Genomic DNA, 18,809 nt, shown 5'->3' with positions numbered 1-18,809 from the left:
GGGTCTCCACTGTGAGCACCAGGGGTCCTCAGGCCTCATCCCTGCGGCACGGCCCAACTGGGGGACCTCAGCGATGAGGCCCTCAGCCCTGAATCTGCTGGCCCACTGACCTCCCACCCCTCACGTAACCCCAGTCCCTGGCTGGCAGACCTCCCCACCCTCCCCACACCCACCTGGCCACTTTCCCGCCCCCCGGCCCCCCTGCTCCTGTCCCCTCCCCAACCCAGGGTCCCTGTCCAGTCTGGCCTCCTGGTACTGCCCCAAGGCTCAGTGGACAGGGAGACCATGCTGGTGGACAGAGCCATGGAGGTAAACACCAAACATTTTATTTAGGGCATTAAATCAGGGCGAGGGGAATCTGCTTCAGAACAATAGAGAATAGCTTTGTGGCTTGCTCACCCCCAGTGGGAGAAACAGAGCCACTGCCTGGGCGGGAAAAGGGCTGGCGGGCCCTTCCCTGCCCCTGGGGCGTCCAGGCCCTGCTGGCCAGAGACTGCAGGGTAGGGGACAGCGGAGCCCTCTGAGCTCCCCGGATGTGACATCTCAGAGTGAGCACCACCTGGGCGGGGCGAGGGCAGAAGCCGTCCATGAACCGCACTGGGCAGCAGGGGCTCCTCCCGACCCTGGCGGGGCCTGGACCGCTCACCAGGCTGGTAGCTCCAGGTTAAGGCATCCGTTCATGTGTCAGGTGCAGGGAGGGGGGAGTGCAGTGACCTGCGGGGGCAACCTGAGACCCCCACCCCAGCCCAACCCATAGAGGCCTGGGCTCCCTGGGGAGGAAGTGGCATCTAAAGTGCTTGGTCAGACAGGGAAGTTGGGGTGATGGCATGACACCCCGGGAAGGCTGTGCTGGTCCCAACAGCTCCAGGGCCCCCGCCTGGGGTGTTGGACAGCCTGCAGTAGGTGGGGACTTCCTGAGGTGGGTGGGCACAGGGTCACGGGCCCCGGTGGGCTGGGAGTCCGTCAAGGTGTGGCTGGTGGAGAGGGGACCCCCAGCCCAGGTCCAGGGTCCGTGGCAGCCTGGCTCCTAGGGCTAGGTTGTCCTGGGCCCCAGAGCCGCCTACTTGGCGTCCCGCTCAGGCCCCAAGAGGCCAGGGAAAAGGCTGGAGGCGGCCGAGTGCGGGCGGCAAACAGCCCCAGCAGCCGGGCTCCAGGGGGCCCGCAGCGTCGAGTGGTCCTCAGGGAGGCCAAGGTGGCACAGGTGCAGGCCGGGGGGCACCCTGGACTGGCCACGCCACCCCCATCCACGGCTGCAGGTGCCGATCCGCCCCCTGCGGGCCGCAGCATCCCGTGAGAGAGAAGCAGAAAGGTGGGGGTCAGCGTGGAGCAGAACTGCCCAGTGTGGGCCAGGCCAGGTCCCTCCCACACTGGGCCAGCCCCCAGCTCTGCCCAGGCTGTCTCAGCTTTGCAAAGCAATGGGCGGCCCCATATGCACCCCCATTCCACCTCCTCCTAGCCCTTGGGTTCCCAGGGGTCCCCTGGGGTGGCTGCGACCCCAGCCTTTCTCCAAATGACCCGTTAACGGCTAGGGATGACATGGACCCAAGGGAACCTCATGCTTTTCAGCCCCCACTTCCCAGGGCCCCAGCTCGGCTTAAGTCAGCAGAAATGCCTACTCGGAACATCTGAACCCAGGCTGCCAGCCAGCGCCTCTCCCAGAGCCTGACCCGCGGGCCCCCGCCCCCGGAGCCCCCACATTGCAGCAACAGCCTGGCCTTGCTCAAGGAAAGAATCAAAGTGACTCTTTTTCTTTTTTTAATAAAATTATATATATATATAGATGTAGATATAAAAACATAAAACAGACACAACGCAAGCGGACGCTGCCGTGTGCTTACTCTCAGGTCCCTGGCGCCAGGTGAAACTCCAACCCCTCCCCAGTGTGCTTCCCACGCAGGCGCCGAGGTTCGGCAGCCCGGATTTGCATGCCTTGGGGTGGGGAATCTCCAGGTGGGCAGGGAGGGGGCTCCTGGTCTCATGGGCCCCCCTGGCAGCGTCCGGCCCGGTCTGCTCCCACCTGCCCCTGTCGCCTCCCACAAGAGCATAAAGCAGAGGTTAAGGCTTCAATGAAAGCGGGTTTCCCGGCAGGGGGGCAGGGGGGCCCGAGCGTTAACACAGGGGACGAGGCACGGCAGCTCAGCGCACAGACACGGGGACGCGCCCACCAGCTGGGCGAGACGGGACACACGGAGCCCAGACCCCACCCATAGCTGGCTGTCCGTCTGTCCGTCCACCTGTCTGTCAGAACCCAGAGCAACCTTGGAGCTGGGTGCTAGTGGGCTGGGGGCTGGACTCCCCACAGAAGAACTGGCCTTGCCAAGCTACAAACTTCTGCGGGTCCCTGAAAGGCAACCGGTTAGGAGCAGCCGGGCAGTGGGGCCCTTGGTCCAGGAGGATGGGCCCAGGCCCCTCTGTCCATCTCTGGGCCATAGGGACCCGTGTGTAAGGGGAGTGGTAGGGACTGGCCTGGTGACAACCTCAGGGGGCACAGGTGCAGGCTGTGCAGCTGCAGACTGCACCCCTTCACTGCCTCACCCATGGGGCGGGGCCACTGACACACAGATCCTGCAGCCCGGTGGCCCTCAGCCCAGTCGTGCCCTGGTGAGCAGATGGGTGGACGGATGGGTGGAGGGCGAGGGACAGGCTCGTGGAGGCGTAGTTCTCTCTCCCGCTGATGTGTCCACACGAAGCCTGGGCCTCCGCTCCTGGGGCAGAGGAGTCGGGAGGGGGGCAGCCGCTGGGGGGTCCTGGTCCCCGTGGTGCCCCAGCAGATGGGTGCTGGTCAGTCCTCACACCGAGATCTCGTACGTGGTCCCACCCACGCCGGACACCTTCTTAACGAGCGTGTGCCGGGCAGGACTGGCGGAGGGCCCCGGGGGGCCGGCAGCAGGCCCCAGGCGGGCCAGGCCTGGGGACTGCCCGTTAAGCTTACTTGGGGGGGTCTTCAGCTGAGGGTGGTCCCTGCATCAAAACAAGCACACACACGCACGCACACAGTGAACACGGGACCACGGCAGAATGGGCCAGCAGAGGCAACAGGACAGATAACGCAGACGCAACAGAGCCCTCGGCAGCCCCACCCTCTGAGCTCGGAAGGTCCTGCCCAGAAAATGGGTGGGGATGCAGAGCCTGCCGAGGGAGGTGCTGTGCTGTCACAGGACAGACAGACAGACATCAGAATGGCCATCATCCCCCTTCCTGGTCCTTTGGTACCTCCCACTAGCACAGACCATTGCATAGGGAGGCGAGGTGGACACTAGCCAGCCGAGCCCCCAGGCCCGGCCCTGTTCTAGTGCCTGAACCTGGGAAGCCCAGTGGTAACAGGGGATCCTGCTCCCTCTGAGGAAAACGTGGGGTTGCCCTCTGCCCTCCGGCTGCCTAGCACTGACCAAGTGCATCTCTGACCTCACTGTGCAAACATTCACAGGGCAGGAGCCCCTCCCACTCTCGGTGGCTGTCTCTGCTTCACCACTGCACAGCTGCCACCTGCTGGGCCTCAGGCCCCGCCCTCACACCCACAACAGCACCCTACCCCCAGGACCAAGCCTGTGCTCGGTAGCCGGGGTGATGCCCTGATGACACTAATGCGCCCAGGGTGGGGCCCTGCACACAGCAGGTGCTCAGCTCTTGTACTTGGACCTGGCCCTGGGAGGCAGCCAGCCCAGCATCCTGTTACCCACCCGCTGGGGGCCTAGGACCAACCTGCTTCCTCCAGACCTTGGTTTTCCCATCTATGAGCAGGGCAGCCCTTGCTTCCCTGGGTTGTGTGCCCCACAGAGGGCCAGGGCTGCGGCCCCCAGGGTGGCACATTCTGCTGCGGGGCGATGTCACCCAGACTCAGCCTCCTGGACAGGGACAGTGGCATCACCCCATAAAAAGAAGCCCTGGGTCCCCCATGCACCCAGTCTGTGTGAGCCAAGGAAATGTGGGGTGTTGGGCTCAAGAAGCAAATCCTCCTGCCTCCCCGTCCTGGGATGTGCCGGGTGTCCTTGGAGCTGGGCTACCCTCACACGGGCCAGCCAGGAGCCTCCAAGGCAGGTGAAGCTGCTCCTCCTAGGCAGTCACAGGCCTCGTGGACAACCCACAGGTGCTCAGCCAAGAGGCCCCAAAGGCGGCTGGACACCTGCCCTGGGCCGGGAAGCCCCTGCACCCCAGCACCCACCTCTGCACGGCCAGTGAGGGCGGTGGTTCCGGGAGGTCCGTGTGGATGAAGGCGACAGCCTTGGGGCCAGCGAAGGAGGGTGAGCGAGGAGTGCTGGGTGGGGAGGGTGGGCCTTGGCGCACTGGCGACCTATGTGAGCCGCTGCCTGGCCGGGGCCCTGGGGCGTTGTTGTTGGCCACGTCAGCCTGCAGGGAGGACGATGAGGTCCGCGGAGCCCGGCTCACAGCGCTTGACAGCGAGGACAGCGACGTCTGCAGTGCAGGGTTGCGGGCACCACCAAAGCCAGGCCCAACCACCAGGTCATCTCTGGAGCCGCAGCGCCGCGCGGGGCCACGGGAGCCCTCGGGCAGCATGCTGGCCTGCTGCAGGCTGTAGGAGCTGGGCGCATCATAGACGCCTGAGTCGCCGAAGAGCGAGTCGGCCTGAGAGCGCAGCAGCCGCTCCCGCTCCTCCCTGTCCTTGCGCTCCTGGATGGAGGCCATGATGGTCCTGGACAGGTTGTCGTAGCGCACGGGCGAGGGCTCCCGTGGCCGAGGGCCCAGCACGGGGCTGAAGCTGCGGGGCGGGGGCCGCGGGGGGTCGCTCACCACCCCCGGGTGCAGGTAGGGTGAGCGGTAGCCAGCCACACCAGCCAAGGGGTGGGCCGGGCACGTGTGGCTGCCAGGTGAGCCGGGGTTAAGCAGACTGTCGTAGGACAGGCTGCCATTGCGGTTGGGCAGTGCGTGGGGGGCAAAGATGCTGCGGTGGGGTGTGGGGGGCCCACCCTCAGAACGCAGGGGCTGCAGGGCCACATGGTCCCCCCCCCCGCCGGCTCGCAGCCTTGAGGCTCAGGGAGCGCAAGGCGCCGGCGAAGGTGTCGGCGGCACTGAGAGGCGGGGATGGTGGGTAGGCCGCATGCAGGCCACCAGGAGCATAGTCGGGGAGGTCCAGGCTGGGCTCGGACGCGAAGTCCAGGCTGTGGATGCTGTCTTCTCCCAGCGTCAGGGAGTCAGGCCCAGGGACCTGGCGGAGAGAGGGGACACGTCTACGCTGCCCACTCGTCATGCCCTGCCCACCACCAGGTGCTCGGTGCCCACGTGGAGACTGCGATCCTGCAGACATCAAAGGCGGTGGCAGCTGCAACCACCCAGCTGTCCCCAGAAGCTATTTCCTGACTACTTCTTCCTTGCCCATCACAGAAGGAAGTGGGGACAGGATGGAGCAGAGCGCCCAGACGATGTCGACCCACGGAAGGCTGTACATTCTACCCCTGCTGGCAGTCCCCCAGTGGGGAGAAAGGGGCTGGGGGGGCAGCCTTGGGAGGGGGACCTCGAGGAGACGTAATAACCACACAACGACCCAGGGTGCTTTCCCAGGCACCCCACGGCTGAGGGTCAGGGGTGCTGCAGTGCAAGGGCAGAGCTGGCAGCTGCAGATGCCCAGGGAAGTGCCTTTAGAGCCCGCCCAGCCCAGGAGCAGCCACCACAACAGATCTCCATGATTGAGGCATATGGGTTTGGTCTGGGGACAAGAGCCTGCAGAACGTCAAAACCCAGAGGGGATGTGGATGAGGGCAAATGTGGCCTCAGGGCACTTGGCCAACCAGCAGGACCCTCCATGGGATCCAGGATGATCCCAGGAAGGAGGCAACCTGGGCGATGGCACCTAAAGCACCCCATCCCCAAGAAGGGCTAATGGACACTCCTCTTGGGGCCAGGAAAGCCCAGACTCACTGCCCGGCCCAGCAGCCAAAGAGGCCAGGTGGCACACAGGACATCTGTCGTGGGGAAGGAGCTCCCCAGTCTAGGTGTGCTGGCCCAGCTGCAGGCCTGCCTCTGAGGGGGCTGTGGAGGAGGGGGCAGCTGGGGCATGCTCAGGGCTCTGGATCACTCGTCAGGCTGTCCAGGCTGCCAACGGCTCCACAGTGAACAGAGAGCTCATACAACTCAGGGAAAATAAACGAGCTTTCTCAAACAATCTCAGATTCTTCTGGAGCCTTCTGGGCCTTGCCGAGGGAGTAATGGTGGAGTCCCAGGCATCCTGGGGGCAGCCCCTACCCCGCCAGCGGCAATGCCACCAACGCCCTCACCGGGCTCTCTGGGACAGAGCCCCAGGGGCAAGGCCCCTGGGGGAGGGGCGTCCCGGGGCAGGGCCTCTGGGGGTGGGGCCTCCCAGGGCGGGGCGGGGCGGGGCGGGGCTTCCCGGGGTGCGCCCAGGCCTCACCTGCTCACTGGGCCCGCAGAAGGGCGCCTTGGGACCCGTGGGAAAGGCGGGCCGGAACTTGTACATGGCTGGTGTCGGGGGGCTGGTCCTCTGCGCCGACAGGGCACTCTCTGGGGGTGATGGACCTCGGTCAGGCTGCGGTCAGTCCGTGCCCCTCACCCCGCTTGGCCGCCCCCACCTCACCAGCACTGCCTGGGCGTGGGGTCTGCCGGTCGCCGCTGAATGTGCCGGCGTCCGCCTTGGGGGGCAGCGGTGGCCCCAGGTCCAGTGGCTTCTCATCCAGCCGGTCCAGGCTGCCCTTGGACTGGGAGGGGGCGTGGTCAGTGGTGGGGAGGGTGCGGGCGAGGGGCGGGGCTTAACCGGGGACTTCATCTGGAGAATCCTGGGGATCTTTCCAGTCCCTCCCTTCTAGGCCCCTCCGACCTGCCTGCTCCCTGTCTCCAGCGGTCTGACCCTCACCGCATCCCACACCCCACCCTAGGGCCCCACCTTGCTGCGGCCCAGGCTGGCCTTCAGCCCGTTGTCGCTAAGTTTGACCTTGAGCGGTGCGGCTCGCTCCAGGAGCTCGGGTCGAAGGAAGGGTGGCTTCAGGCGCGCGCCAAGCGGCAGCCGGGGCGGCTCTGCTACGTACCTGCATCCGGAGCAGGGGGGTCAGTGGCCAGGGCCACCTTGCTGGCCTCACCTGCCAAGGGCAGAGGTGGACCAAGCTGAGGATCTGCAGCTGCCAACCCTGAGCCCCGCCCAAGCCTCACCGGGGCGCCAGGGGGCTGCACAGCACATGTTCCACGTTCCCACAGCAGCCTCGGGTGAAAGGATTCACGCCCCCTCGGAACTTGCCCGTCACCTGTGGACACGGGACCCTTCAGCCGACTTGGCCACCCAGGGTCCAGGCCAAGGTGGGCAGGAGGACAGACAGGGACAGCTGGGGTTCTCAGGGCAGGCTGGGCAGGGTCAGCCCAGGGCACCCCACCCAGGTCACCCCAGGCCTGTCCCTGCAGGGAGCTGTTGAATTTCTGGGCTCTGAGTCACTGGTGGCCACAGTGTCCGCAGGCGGGAGTGAGTAGGGGGACAGGGCAGGTACAGCCCTATACCCCAAACCCCACCTGGGGTCTCCAGGGGCAGAGCCCCCCACTGAAGCTGCACAGACAGAGGGCTCCTGCAGCCCTGCCCCGACCCCGCCATGGTCCCTGTGCAGCTCTGGCCCTCTTGGCCCATCAGGATCCTCCCACGCCAATCCCCATCACCGCATGGCCCCACTCAGGGTCTGCACCTGCTCGTTGGTGGTGCGCCCCCGAGTGACCAGCACCACGTGGAAGCCGGTGAGGCCAATGACGGGGATGAAGAAGAGGCCGGCCACACACATGACAGCCATGCTGGCCAGTTAAGGCCAACAGCCGTGGGCAAGAACGTGAAGCAGGTGCCTGTGGACAGACTGCCCACCCAGCAAGGGCAAACGACCCCCTGGGACTCCCAAGCAGCCGACCACCCCTCTGAGCCTCGGTTCCCCCTGTAAAACATGGGGACCAAAGTCAGTGTGGTCAGGCCAAGGATACGTGATGGTGGTGTGGGCAGCGCCCAGCCCCTCGGCGTGGTTCAGCACGTAGACCAGGCCAAAGGCGACGACACCCACCATGTGCGCACTGAGCGACAGCAGGAACAGGAAGAAGTAGCGGTAGTTGCGACGCCCGATGCAGTTGTTGACCCAGGGGCAGTGGTGGTCGAAGTCCTGGGCAGGAGCAGCACATCAGGGCGCACAGCGGGCGGGGGGGAGGGGCAGGGGGAGGGCGGGGCAGGGCGGTCACCTCTACGCAGTTGTCGCAGACGCTGCAGTGGGAGCAGCGCGGCGGGCGGTAGAAGTGGCAGGTGGCGCACCACTTCATACGGACCTGGATGCCCCGCACATCCACGTTCTTGTACAGGGGGGCCCGGAAGTCGTCCTCCTTATCCTCGTCCTCATCCGCTGTGAGCCGGGGCCGGGGAGCAGCAGGAAAGTGACTTCCCTGGCAGAAGAGCCTCTCCCCGATCTGCCAGCCCAGGTACCGGGACCCCCCTCCCCTAAGGCCCTCCCAGGTCAGCCACTCACACTCTAGTGAAAGTGAGCAGATGAGCTGCCCCAGCACAGGGCCCTACCTCGGGGGAAGACGCCAGGGTCCATGAAGGTGGCCATGCTGAAGTTGGCCAGGACAAAGAGGAAGATGATGCCATTGTAGACGGGAATGGCTGGGGACACAGCTCGCGTCAACCATGGGCACCTGCGTTGGACAGCAGGCCAGAGCTGGGTCTGGAGGTGTGGCGAGTGGGTGAGAGGGATGCAGGGGCATGGCCACGTGTGTGCACGCTGGGCCTTTGAGGCCACCATCAGTGGTCAGCGTGGCAGTCAGGGAAGCCACTGCTGCCACGGGCACCCTGGGAGGCCTCTGCCCCTAGGCCCGCCACTCCTGTGCGCAGCCACCAGGCGCTGTGCGTGTCGTGACAGTGTGCAGGCTCCCTGTGTGCCAACTCTGGCCTTGGCCACACCCCGCTGGCTGTTAAGAACTCTCAGCTCACAGTTGGGGAAGTGGGGTGCAGAGATGCTCAACGGAGGCCCGGGGTCACAGCATTTCAGAGGAGCGGCCAGAGCCAAGCCGCCTCCTCCACCCCAGCCCAGTGTCTTTCCCGGGCCCCCCGCCCTGGGAGGACGCAGACTGGAGGCAGGAGCCCAGGACAGGAAGTGAGCCCGCTCCCCCTCACCCAGACCTGTCCCTGGCTTGGCAGGGCCCCTTCTCCAGGGAGACTCTGGGGCGTGGGGGGCCCCAAGGAAGGGGGGCTCCCCTGAGGGGCACAGTCTCGGGGTTTGGGCCCCGGGCACATCCCCACCCAGGCAGCCCCTTCGTTTTGGTTTGTCACCTTACTCCTCACGTGGCAGTGCGGAACACAGAGACTCTTGAAAAGCACGATGCCCCTACCCCTTCACCACCCCTTACCATCCCTCAGCACTTGGCTCAGGCTGCCCCCTCTTCCAGGAAGCCTTCTCAGACTCCTGGCTCCCTGTAAGGGGCTTGCACACCTCCCTAGTGGATGGTCTGCCCCAGAAAGCGTCTTCCTCAGCCCTCATGGGACCCGACGAGAGCCCCCTCTGTGGAGACCCGTGGTTCTTGGGCACATGGCCTGTGGCCCCCTGCCCTGAGCCTGCAGTGGGTTCCTGAGTCTGCTCACTCTCCTCCCACGGATCTCCTCTGGCCTCAGGCTCTCCATCTCTCCCACAGCTTCTGTGACAAGCAGGGGGCACCCAGGCTCTCTGCAGACTTGGGGGGCCCGTGGGGATCCCCCTGAGCAGACTCGATCAGGAGGACAGGGTGTCATGGCTGCCAGCAGGGTGAGCAGTGCCCGTGGCCCTGCCCGCCGCCCCAGCGCACACCGGCCATGCTGGCGCACCCACGCCTGCCTTGGCCAGCAGCCAGCCCTGCCGCCCCAGCCCCACCTCCACGGCAGCAGAACTTCCTATTTTTAGTGGAAGGCGAGAGGCTATTTAAAGAGTATGCTTCCCACGGCAGCATGCTCGCTGGGCCGGGAGCCACCCATTCCTCTTCTCCAGGACCCGCTGTGGAGGTGGCTACACGGCCTGAGGACATGGGGTCCCTCTACCTGCCAGGAGGGTCTTCCTCCGCCATCCCTGCCCAGGCAGCCCCGAGTGCCCACCCGCAGACACCTTCCACACTGTCCATCCTGGCAAACAGATGATGCTTAATGTGTGTTTGTGGCCTCTGAGCCAAGCCATTCTGCAAAGGTGGAGCCACCCCCTGGAGAGAAGCAGGCACCCCCGGACCCAGGGAGACATGGGCACTGCAGACCCAACTCAGGCCTTGCAAACCAGCTCCCCACAGCACCTTCTGAGAAGAGCTGGACACACGACCCACGCAAAATGAAAACACAGGCCCGTTGTTACAAAAGTGTCAAGAATTTCAAGCAGTTGACAGAAGATCATCAAAGCAAATGTGGGTCCTCATGGCTGTGCTGTCCACAGGCCACTTCTGACCTCACGGCCCTGCCCTGTCCAGCCTGTTCTGGGAAAGGAAGGGGCTGTGGGGGCCCGGGAGCGCTGGGACCGGCTGAGGACAGGTGGACGTGCAGACAAGGGGTGCAGCAGATGGGCAGGCACTGAAGGCAGGAGGACATGTGGGGGAGGCTGGAGGGTGGGCCCCGTCCGCCATTGCTGTCCAGCTCTTGCTGGGGAGTACCCTTAGCCTGCTGCCCAACAGCCCTGCACAGTGGACCAGACATTCCACCCTCCCAGTTGCAGCGGGGTACTTCTGACCTCCCCATTTTACAGAGAAAGAGCAAATATCAGTGGCTTGTCACACGCCCACGGCCTGAGGGCAGGTTGCTTCTGAGCTGGGATCGGGCCAGCTCACAGGCAGGCAGGGACTAAAGCCCACGGGCAGCACCCCCCGCCCTGACCAGAGTTCCCACGGGCCCAGGCGGCAGGTACTGCTTTGTCCTCTCTCAGCCTCAGCGACCCCACAGACAGGCCAGATGGGCTAGACAGCATCCCCAGGTGAGATGCCTGGGGCTGGGGGAACAGCAACCATGCAGCGACGGGGCCACATCTGGAAATCTGCACTGTGACTGGGCCGTGCTTGCACTGAGGCACGGGGTGGCCTCTGTCCAGCGTGAGCACAGCCATCTGCGTGCCTGGGCCGCGCATCCTAGAGAGGCTGGGTGGGGCTGTAACCAGTGTCGGGCAGGCTTTGGAGGGTCGGGTTCTCTGACCAGGCCTGAGCCACTGTCCCTCTGGCCATGGTCTCCAGTCCCCCAGGCTTGACTCAGACCCAGGATCAGGCACTCCCATGCATTCCTGTCCCCTCAACTTCCCCCAGGTGGCCTTTACCACCAGGCTGTGTCGTAAGGGGGCCCGGGCCTGGATCATGCCTAATAGGACTGGCTCACTGGCCAATGCTGCCAGGGCCCGGAACTCAGCTACCTCAGGAAATGGCTAAGTGAGAGAAGATGAAAGAGCACATGTAGGCACATGCAGACACACAGGCATGCCCACACAAACATGCAGGGACAAGTGCTTGCACACGTATACAGTGCACACAGACACCCCCAACATGCTCCGAGACATGCATGTGTGAATGCACATGTGCACAGTGCACGAGCATGCACAGACACCCACACACACAAAAGGTACATGTGCACAAACACAAGCGAACATGTGTCAACATGAAAGACACATGCACGAACATTTGTGTGTACAGACATGCATACTTGTGCACATGCTGGCACACACACACACAGGCATAGCTCCACCTTCATTCATGCACAAACACAGATATATGCACACGTGAACACAGAGACGCAGACACGTCCCTTCTCCCACTGACCACTGCACGCCCTCTCTGGACTCCCCTATGCTCCCTGTGGACGGGCAAGCATGAAAACATGGAAGACACGCAAGCCTAGGGGCCAGGCCTCACACGCAGCACTGCTCAGGCCACCTCACACCTAGGCTTCAGAGGGCCCCTCTGCCCACAGGGATGACACTCCACACCCACCCAGGGGACCATATACTCCCGGCTTGCCCTGCCAGGCAGGGGTCAGCCACTCTCTACTGGCTGCAGCTGCACTGCAGGCCTGGGGTCAGCCCAGCTCTGAGGCTCCAAGCCCTCCTCCCTCGACAGCCCCCACCTCCCCAGCATCAAGGCCACTGCCATGGGCACCACCCAGGTCAAGGCCGGCAGGGAGACACCACCCAGCAGGGGTGGGGGGGGTTCTGCAGGGGGAGCATGCACAACACAGCTAAACGTGGGATGGAAAACTTTAACTCAGATGTCTTCATTTAAATCAAGTTCTTCATTAACACCGTTTGTGTTTGAGAGTGATGCTCACACACGGGGGCACCCAGGACCAGAGGGTCTGCGGCCACTCTTCCCTGATCATGCCAGGCGGGACCTCTGGCCACATGCACCCACCCATCCAATGCCTACAGACAGCTGAACAGATGGGGAAACAGGCTCAGGGGCCAGGGATATCCCAGCCCACACACAGCGAGTCCTGGCAGGGCACACACCAAGTTTCCCCCTCCCCATGCAGCCCCTGCCAGCAGCTTTGTCCACCCGGCCCTGCCACAGGCAGGCCTGGTCCTGGGCTGGAGCTCCCACTGTCCCAGGCTGGGTCTTATGGCCTGTCCAGGCCTCCGAGCATGGCGAGGGCTCATCCTGGGGACCAGCCTCAACATCCCAGAAGTCAGCCCACTGGCCCTGGGCAGAGACGAGACGCCTCAGTCCGGCCCCAGGCGTCCCATCCCACCAAGCAGCCGCGGCCCTCTGACGTTCACAGCGTCCTCATCAGTCAGCAAAGTAGCTCTGGAAGGAGGAAGGGCAGAGGCAGAGGCCCGGCCTGGGGGCTCTGGGAGCCCTGCACCCAGCACCTGACCTAGCCTGCTGCTGAGCCATAATGTGAAGGGCTTCTGGGGCCCAGGGGGACATGACCACACCAGGAGCCCAGGAAGGCTTCCTGGAGGAGGGCCCCTGGGAACCTGTCCTGTGGTGTGCTCCCCATCCTCAGAGGGGGATGCCCTCACTTCTGGGCATCCTTCCCACGCCCCAGTCTCTCCTGGCAACATGTCGGCATGTCCTGGTGCTCCCAGCCCCCTCAGTGAGCTGGCCTGCAGGAGGGGTCCTTGGTCCTCCAGGCCTGGGGCTCTCCACCCTGCATGACACCAGGAGCCACTGCCTGAATGGACCTGCCCCATAGCGGGCAGCTCACGTTTCCTGAGCGCAGAGAGAGGGTCTGGGGCCACTCAGGATCAGTGAAGTCCAAGGCGCAAAGTCAGAGAAGGCAGAAGTCAGGGGCCCCGCAGACAGGGTGGAGGGCAGAAGAGGGGCTGCTCCCTCCTGGCATGTTCTGAGGCTGCAGCAGGCCTGGACCCAGAAACAGGGTGGAAGTGTGGGTGTCCAGGTGACGAGAGGCTGGTCGCAAGGAGGGAGCCGCCTGGCCCCTGCTTGCCCGGAATCAGCAAGCTGGGCATGGCCGCCCTGCAGAGCCTGTCCTCAGGAAGCCGGCTGCCTCGAAGGAGCCCAGCAGGGCCAGGGCAGAGGCAAGCCAGGGACCCCAGTGGCCATTCAGCCCAGGGAATGTGGCCTCCGGGTCGGGCTGTGGGGAAGCCCTGTTCCAGGCAGCGAGTGAGGCGCCCCGGCTAGATGGTCGCTGCACCTGAAGCCTGGCTCGTGCCCCTGGAGCCCCCTGCCGCGGGCCATGCACAGCTCCTTCTCCCAGGTAGACTGGTCCCCAGCAGGGCAGGACGCAGGTGCCCCCAGGGAACCCTGCTTCTGGTGGCACGGGTGTCCCTGAACCCAGAGCCCAGCTGTGAGAGCAGAGGAAGGGAGAGCTGGCCCTTGGCATCATGTAGCAGCCTCAGTGCCCGCCACTTGCAGGTGGGTCAAGTTCACAGGACAGCTACATAAGGGCCCTCTGACCCCACAGGAAGGGCTCACGACAAGCACACTCCAGTGGGGCCCAGGAGAGCCTAGGAGGAGAAGAGACGGCGGGCTCTCTGGGGCGGGGTTGATTTCAATTTCTCTTTAAATTTTCTTCTTGCATTTTACAAGTTCTTGATAGAGAACATGTATTACTTGGAAAGTCAGAAGGAAAACGCTGAGTTGCACTTGGGGAGTGAGACATCAGGCCTGGCAAGTGGAGGCCAAGTTGCTAGGAGGCAGGGCCGGGACCCCTAAGATCCTAGCTCAGCCCCAGGCCAGGACTAGGCTGGGACCCACCTTCCAGGAAACCCAGCGGGACGCCCCCTCAACCCCTGCCCAGTGCCCACTGCCCACCGTCCTGCTCCTCTGTGCCCCACAGCAAGCAGCATCTGAGCGACGAGAACACGCCTGCTTGCCAAAGCCTGAAATAAGCCGATCCACACAGGCCCTTTTCAAACACGCTTTTGGCGGCCTGCTGCGCCCACCCCAGCCCGGCCTCCAGGCAGCGCTCTCTGCCTCCACAGGCACCCAGTCAGCCCCGTCGTCCTCATGGCTGCCACCCTCACTCTCGCTCAGGTGAAAGGGTGCCAGGCCAGCTGCTCCCCCCCTGCTCCGCGCTCACTCACACTCAGGCTGACCCGCCTTGGAACCGACACCCCACTGGCTGCGGCCACCCCAGAGGCCTCAGGTCCCCAGGAAGGCTTAAGTGGTAGTTGCTCTGGTCACCTGGGCAGTGTCTCTGCCTGGGACTTGTGTGTGTGTGGGAGGGTGGTCACAGATCTGCATACTGAAGCCCCTAACCCCTCCTTGTGGCTGAAAGAGCCCTGGGGGGGCCCCCAGGACCGTGGAGAGGAAGTGTATCATCCACACACCACTCCGCATCTCAGGTGCAGAAGCCAGGGCTGCACGGGCCCAGGGCCCAGGGCCCTGCCTGCTCTCTGCCTCAAGGGTCCCAGTGCCGGCCATGGCCAGTGTCCGTGGGTGCGGCCTGGCCTGGGCCCACCAGCTGTTGACCATTGGGCCTTCCTGAGAAGGAGGTCAAGGGAGGGCGGAGGGCACTGCCAGGCCAGCGTCACCAGCAGCTGTGGGGCAGGCACGTGGCAGCCGGGCCAGGCCACACCTACGTGGGAACAATATGGCTCTGGCCCAGGGCCAGAGAGCTGGGAGGGGACCCAAGAGCCACCCTCGCTCCTTGCAGGGAGCGCTGGTAGCTCTGGGCAGCCCACGTCCCCTCATGCAGCCTGCGGGGAGGGGAGGGCTGCAGCCACACCCTGGGCAGCCACTGCACACACTCCCCTGTCCAGGCCCAGTACCCCCACCAGGACCTGCCTGGCACACTCCTGAGGTGCCTGCTGTCCCCACACACAGGACTCACCTGTCCCTGCTGCCCCAGGATGGGCACACTCATGACTTCAGCCTCAGCGAAGGGTGGGGGCTCATGTCGCCCACAGCTCTGGTGCCCCCTGCCCTGCCCAGCCCGCTGGCCCCTTTCCCCTAGTCCCACCAGGTCGTAGCCACTGCTGTACCCAGCCCCTGCCCCTTCTGGCCTGGCCATGGCTGCCTGTGCCCCCGGCGACGGGCCGGACTCACGTGAACACGAAGAACAGGGTGCTGGAGCCGACCAGCAGCGCGGCTGCCGTGGCCACCGGGATGTACTTGGCGGGTTTGAGGCGCGTCCCGGGGCTGCGGGGCATCCTGGGCGCCGCGCCGCCGCATCCCTCCCCGGGGCCGGGCGGGCGGGGCCGGCCGGGGTCGGGCCGGGGGCGGGCGGGGCGGGCTGGACGCAGCGCAGGCCCGGCAGCGGCGGCGGCGGAGGAAATCCCACCCCTCGGGCGGCGGCGGCGGCGGCGGCGCGCTGATGTCAGCACGCCCCTTAAGGTGGACCAGCAGCGCGGGGGTCGCGGCGGGGCGCGGGGCCGGGTACGCCGGAGGACGCACCCGGGCCTGGCCGCCCCACGCACCGGTCCGCGGCCGCTCCCGGCGGGATGCAGGCGGCGCGCTGGAGCCCCTAAGCCCCCTCGGCCCGGTGCGCGGCAGAGCTCGGCCGGCATCTTGCGCAGCCATCAGGACCCTGGGACCGGCAGCCGCTCCTCCCCTTGGTGCCCAGGCAGGCGAGCGCCCGCGGTTCTCTGAAGCTACGCAGACGTCGCAGTCCTGCAGGCCTTGCCCCCTGGGCCACCACCTAGTGAAGGCCAGGCCCTGGCGCTGTGGCATGTTGGTCCCCTCCTGGGCCTGTTTGCACAGACCTTTCCCTAAACCCCTCTGTGTCTCAGCGGGGCAGGCCATGGCCCCTGCTCCATGCTAGTCCCAGTCAGGGCCAGAGCCCTCCATCTGGAGCCGAGGGCGGGGGTGTGACACTGTAGGGGCACCTTCATTATCTCCTGCCACCTCGCCGCCCTCAGGCCACTTGGCTAAGGGGCAGGGGCGCTGGTCCTCCGGGTCTTGGCCCTTGCGCAGGCTTGGGAGTGTATGTGGGTGGGGACCCAGGGCCAGGCAGCCCCTGGAGGCAGGTGGAGTGCCCCATGCAAGCCCAGGCACCCTGCCCTGCCCGGATAGGCCCCTGGGCAGGCCCACCTCCCACAGAAAATCCCACCCGCTGGTGCCACGGCAGCCACCACTTAAGGTGGACCAGGGCGTGGGTGGGACTGGCTGGGCGGTGGCCTCCCTTGGCGGAGGAGCCAGTACAGCACCTCTGGGAGGTGGGACCTCAGTCAAGCTCTACAGCCTCCCCAATGAGGACCAGCCAGTATCTCTGTCCTCCACTCGTCCCCAGGCGCCTCTGCTCTGACTCAGGAGCCCCACCCAGCATGGGGATCCATGTGGGGTCCTCGCCCTGCCACCCCAGGCATCCGCTCCTCTGTGGCCAGAACCCCATGTGGCACGGACCACCACTGCAGGCCCTGCGCCTCCTGGCCCGGGGGCCCCTCCTTGCCCTGACATAGGCCTTTGGAAGGCTCTGCCCCAGCTCTGCAGGCTGCGGGCTGTGAGCTGCTGTTAAGGAACCCAGGACGGGAGCCGGGACCAGGACGTTAATGTGGCTGAATGACAGCAGATATGATGATGGGCTTTCTCCCACAACACCCTAGTTGTAGCCTCTGCCCCGCAGGTGTCCACTCTAGGAGGCCCAGCACACGAAAGGGGCCCTAACACCAGGGGGAGGTGTGGGACACCAGAGAGGATTCAGGGTGCAAAGATAAGCAAAGAGCAGACTCCACGTGGAGCAGACACCTCCTTAACCTCGGGCCTGAGCTGCTGCAGCCCTCAGGGCGCCTTGGAGCCTGCAGACACAAGGTGCAGGTGCCTCGCACACGAACTGGGCTTGCCCTTGCTATTGCCCTTCTGCAGCCCAGCACACAGAGGCCACAGGCCCACGTCCCAGCTCCTCCCAGCAGGCTCCCCACTGTACTGAGCCCTGGGACCGGGCCTGACTCGGCCTGTGCTCTGGGTCGGGGCACCAGGATGGCTGAGAGCCATAGAGAGTGCCAAATGCTGGTCATGGAAGACAGGTACTTGCACTTCCTCCTTAAGTCCCTGCAGACTGCCTGGTAGAGTGGGTCTCAGGTGAGGTGCGCCCAGCGAGGCCACAGGAGGCCTCAGCACCAACGTTGCTGCTAAGCCTTAGCCCGGGCACCCTCTCCCAGGGAGTTAAGGTCCCAGGAAAGGGGAGCACAGCTTCTCCAACCTGCAGGAATGGAAAGGTCCTTCCTCAAGACCATCAGCACCTCACTTCTGGCTCACCATCACTTCTGTGCCACAGGGAGCCCACCAGAAAATGCACTGGCTCGGGGCTCAGAGGAACCCTGCTGACACCCTTGCTCATCCCAGCGGGGCCCACTGTGCTGCAGTGTCAACAAGCCCCATCTTTAAATGCACATTGGTCACAGCGTGGCTCTGCCCCCAGCCACTCTAAGGGCCTTCTCGCTTGGACACATCACCTCACCCAAGGAGGAGGAGGTCAGCCTGGGGTTTTACATCAAGTGGCATTTATTTCATATTGGAGTCTAAAGCAAAGACAGAATGTTAACCACCCACTATGTGCTGAAAGGGGAGTCTGACGTCCTTCCCTCCAGGAGGGTCAAGCCCTGGGGGGAGCCTTCCACATCAGTGCATCCAACAAGCCCTGAGGGAAGCAGCCTCCACCACTTAGAGCGCCACAATTCCAATGCAAGACGGACGAGGTACACAAGCTCCAATGTCCCTCTCTGGGCAGGAGGACCACTGTGCCCACTTCCTTGAAAGCATCAGAGGAGACCCATGCCCCACAAGGGCTAAGGCTGCCAAACTAAGTCTTCCATTTGGCTTTTAAAACAAGAGTGACTTCCTTTGGACGAGCATCCCCCAGGGGGACCAAGAACACAAGGTTTAAGTCGGACACAGGTCACAGAACGTAAGGGTAGACAGGGAGGTCAGAGGAACAGCCCAGCTAGTCACGACTCAGGCCACACCGTAAAGCACCTCTTGTACGTGTTAATGGCGAACAGCCAGAGAATCCAGGGTGTCCACTCTGGAGTCAGGTCCTCACTTGCTGCTCCCCGCTGGAGGGCAGGGGCAGGGTAGCCACCGCTCCTCAGAGCCCCGGTGGTCTCCCCGGACACATGCTATCATGGGTGGGACCGTGCACTTTAGTCTCCCAGTACACTGAAAATTCTCCCCTTAGGATGACGTCTACACACACCACCTTTCTACAAGACAAACCCTCAAATGACGCTAACCATCTGATTCTTGAAAACATCCTTTCATTTAAAGTTCTTGGAGATACCCACAACTCCCCCCCGATGGAGATGCTGGGAGCAAGCGGACAGACGGTTCCCTCCCACGATGGCAGTGGGCTATCTAATGAGGGCCGCAGGGGCGAGCCCCACCTATGCACTGCGGCAGACTGGACACGCGTGCTCTGGGACTGGCCTTTCCCTCTGCCAGGGCTGAGGGCCATCCTGGCCAACCACAGCTGGGACAGCCCAGACAGCCTCGGCCAAAGCCTGGAG

The 18,809-nt window shown here is 64.4% G+C and overlaps 1 protein-coding gene across 1 annotated transcript; it reads right to left on the bottom strand.

Moving 5' to 3' along the window:
• Positions 1-338: 338 nt before the first annotated feature.
• ZDHHC8 (zinc finger DHHC-type palmitoyltransferase 8) lies at positions 339-15,951 on the bottom strand. Its single transcript, XM_046640917.1, is given in 12 exon segments — positions 339-2,961; positions 4,163-4,965; positions 4,967-5,164; positions 6,365-6,474; positions 6,548-6,668; positions 6,854-6,995; positions 7,117-7,208; positions 7,635-7,737; positions 7,918-8,090; positions 8,167-8,324; positions 8,495-8,616; positions 15,415-15,951. Coding segments are annotated over 12 exon segments (2,655 nt in total). The 5' UTR covers positions 15,876-15,951; the 3' UTR covers positions 339-2,789.
• Positions 15,952-18,809: the final 2,858 nt, after the last annotated feature.

This window comes from Equus quagga, chromosome 15 (genome assembly GCF_021613505.1).
Source record: "Equus quagga isolate Etosha38 chromosome 15, UCLA_HA_Equagga_1.0, whole genome shotgun sequence".
NCBI lineage: Eukaryota > Metazoa > Chordata > Mammalia > Perissodactyla > Equidae > Equus > Equus quagga.
Note: the sequence above shows the minus strand (reverse complement) of the source record. Positions and strands in the feature narration are given on the sequence as shown.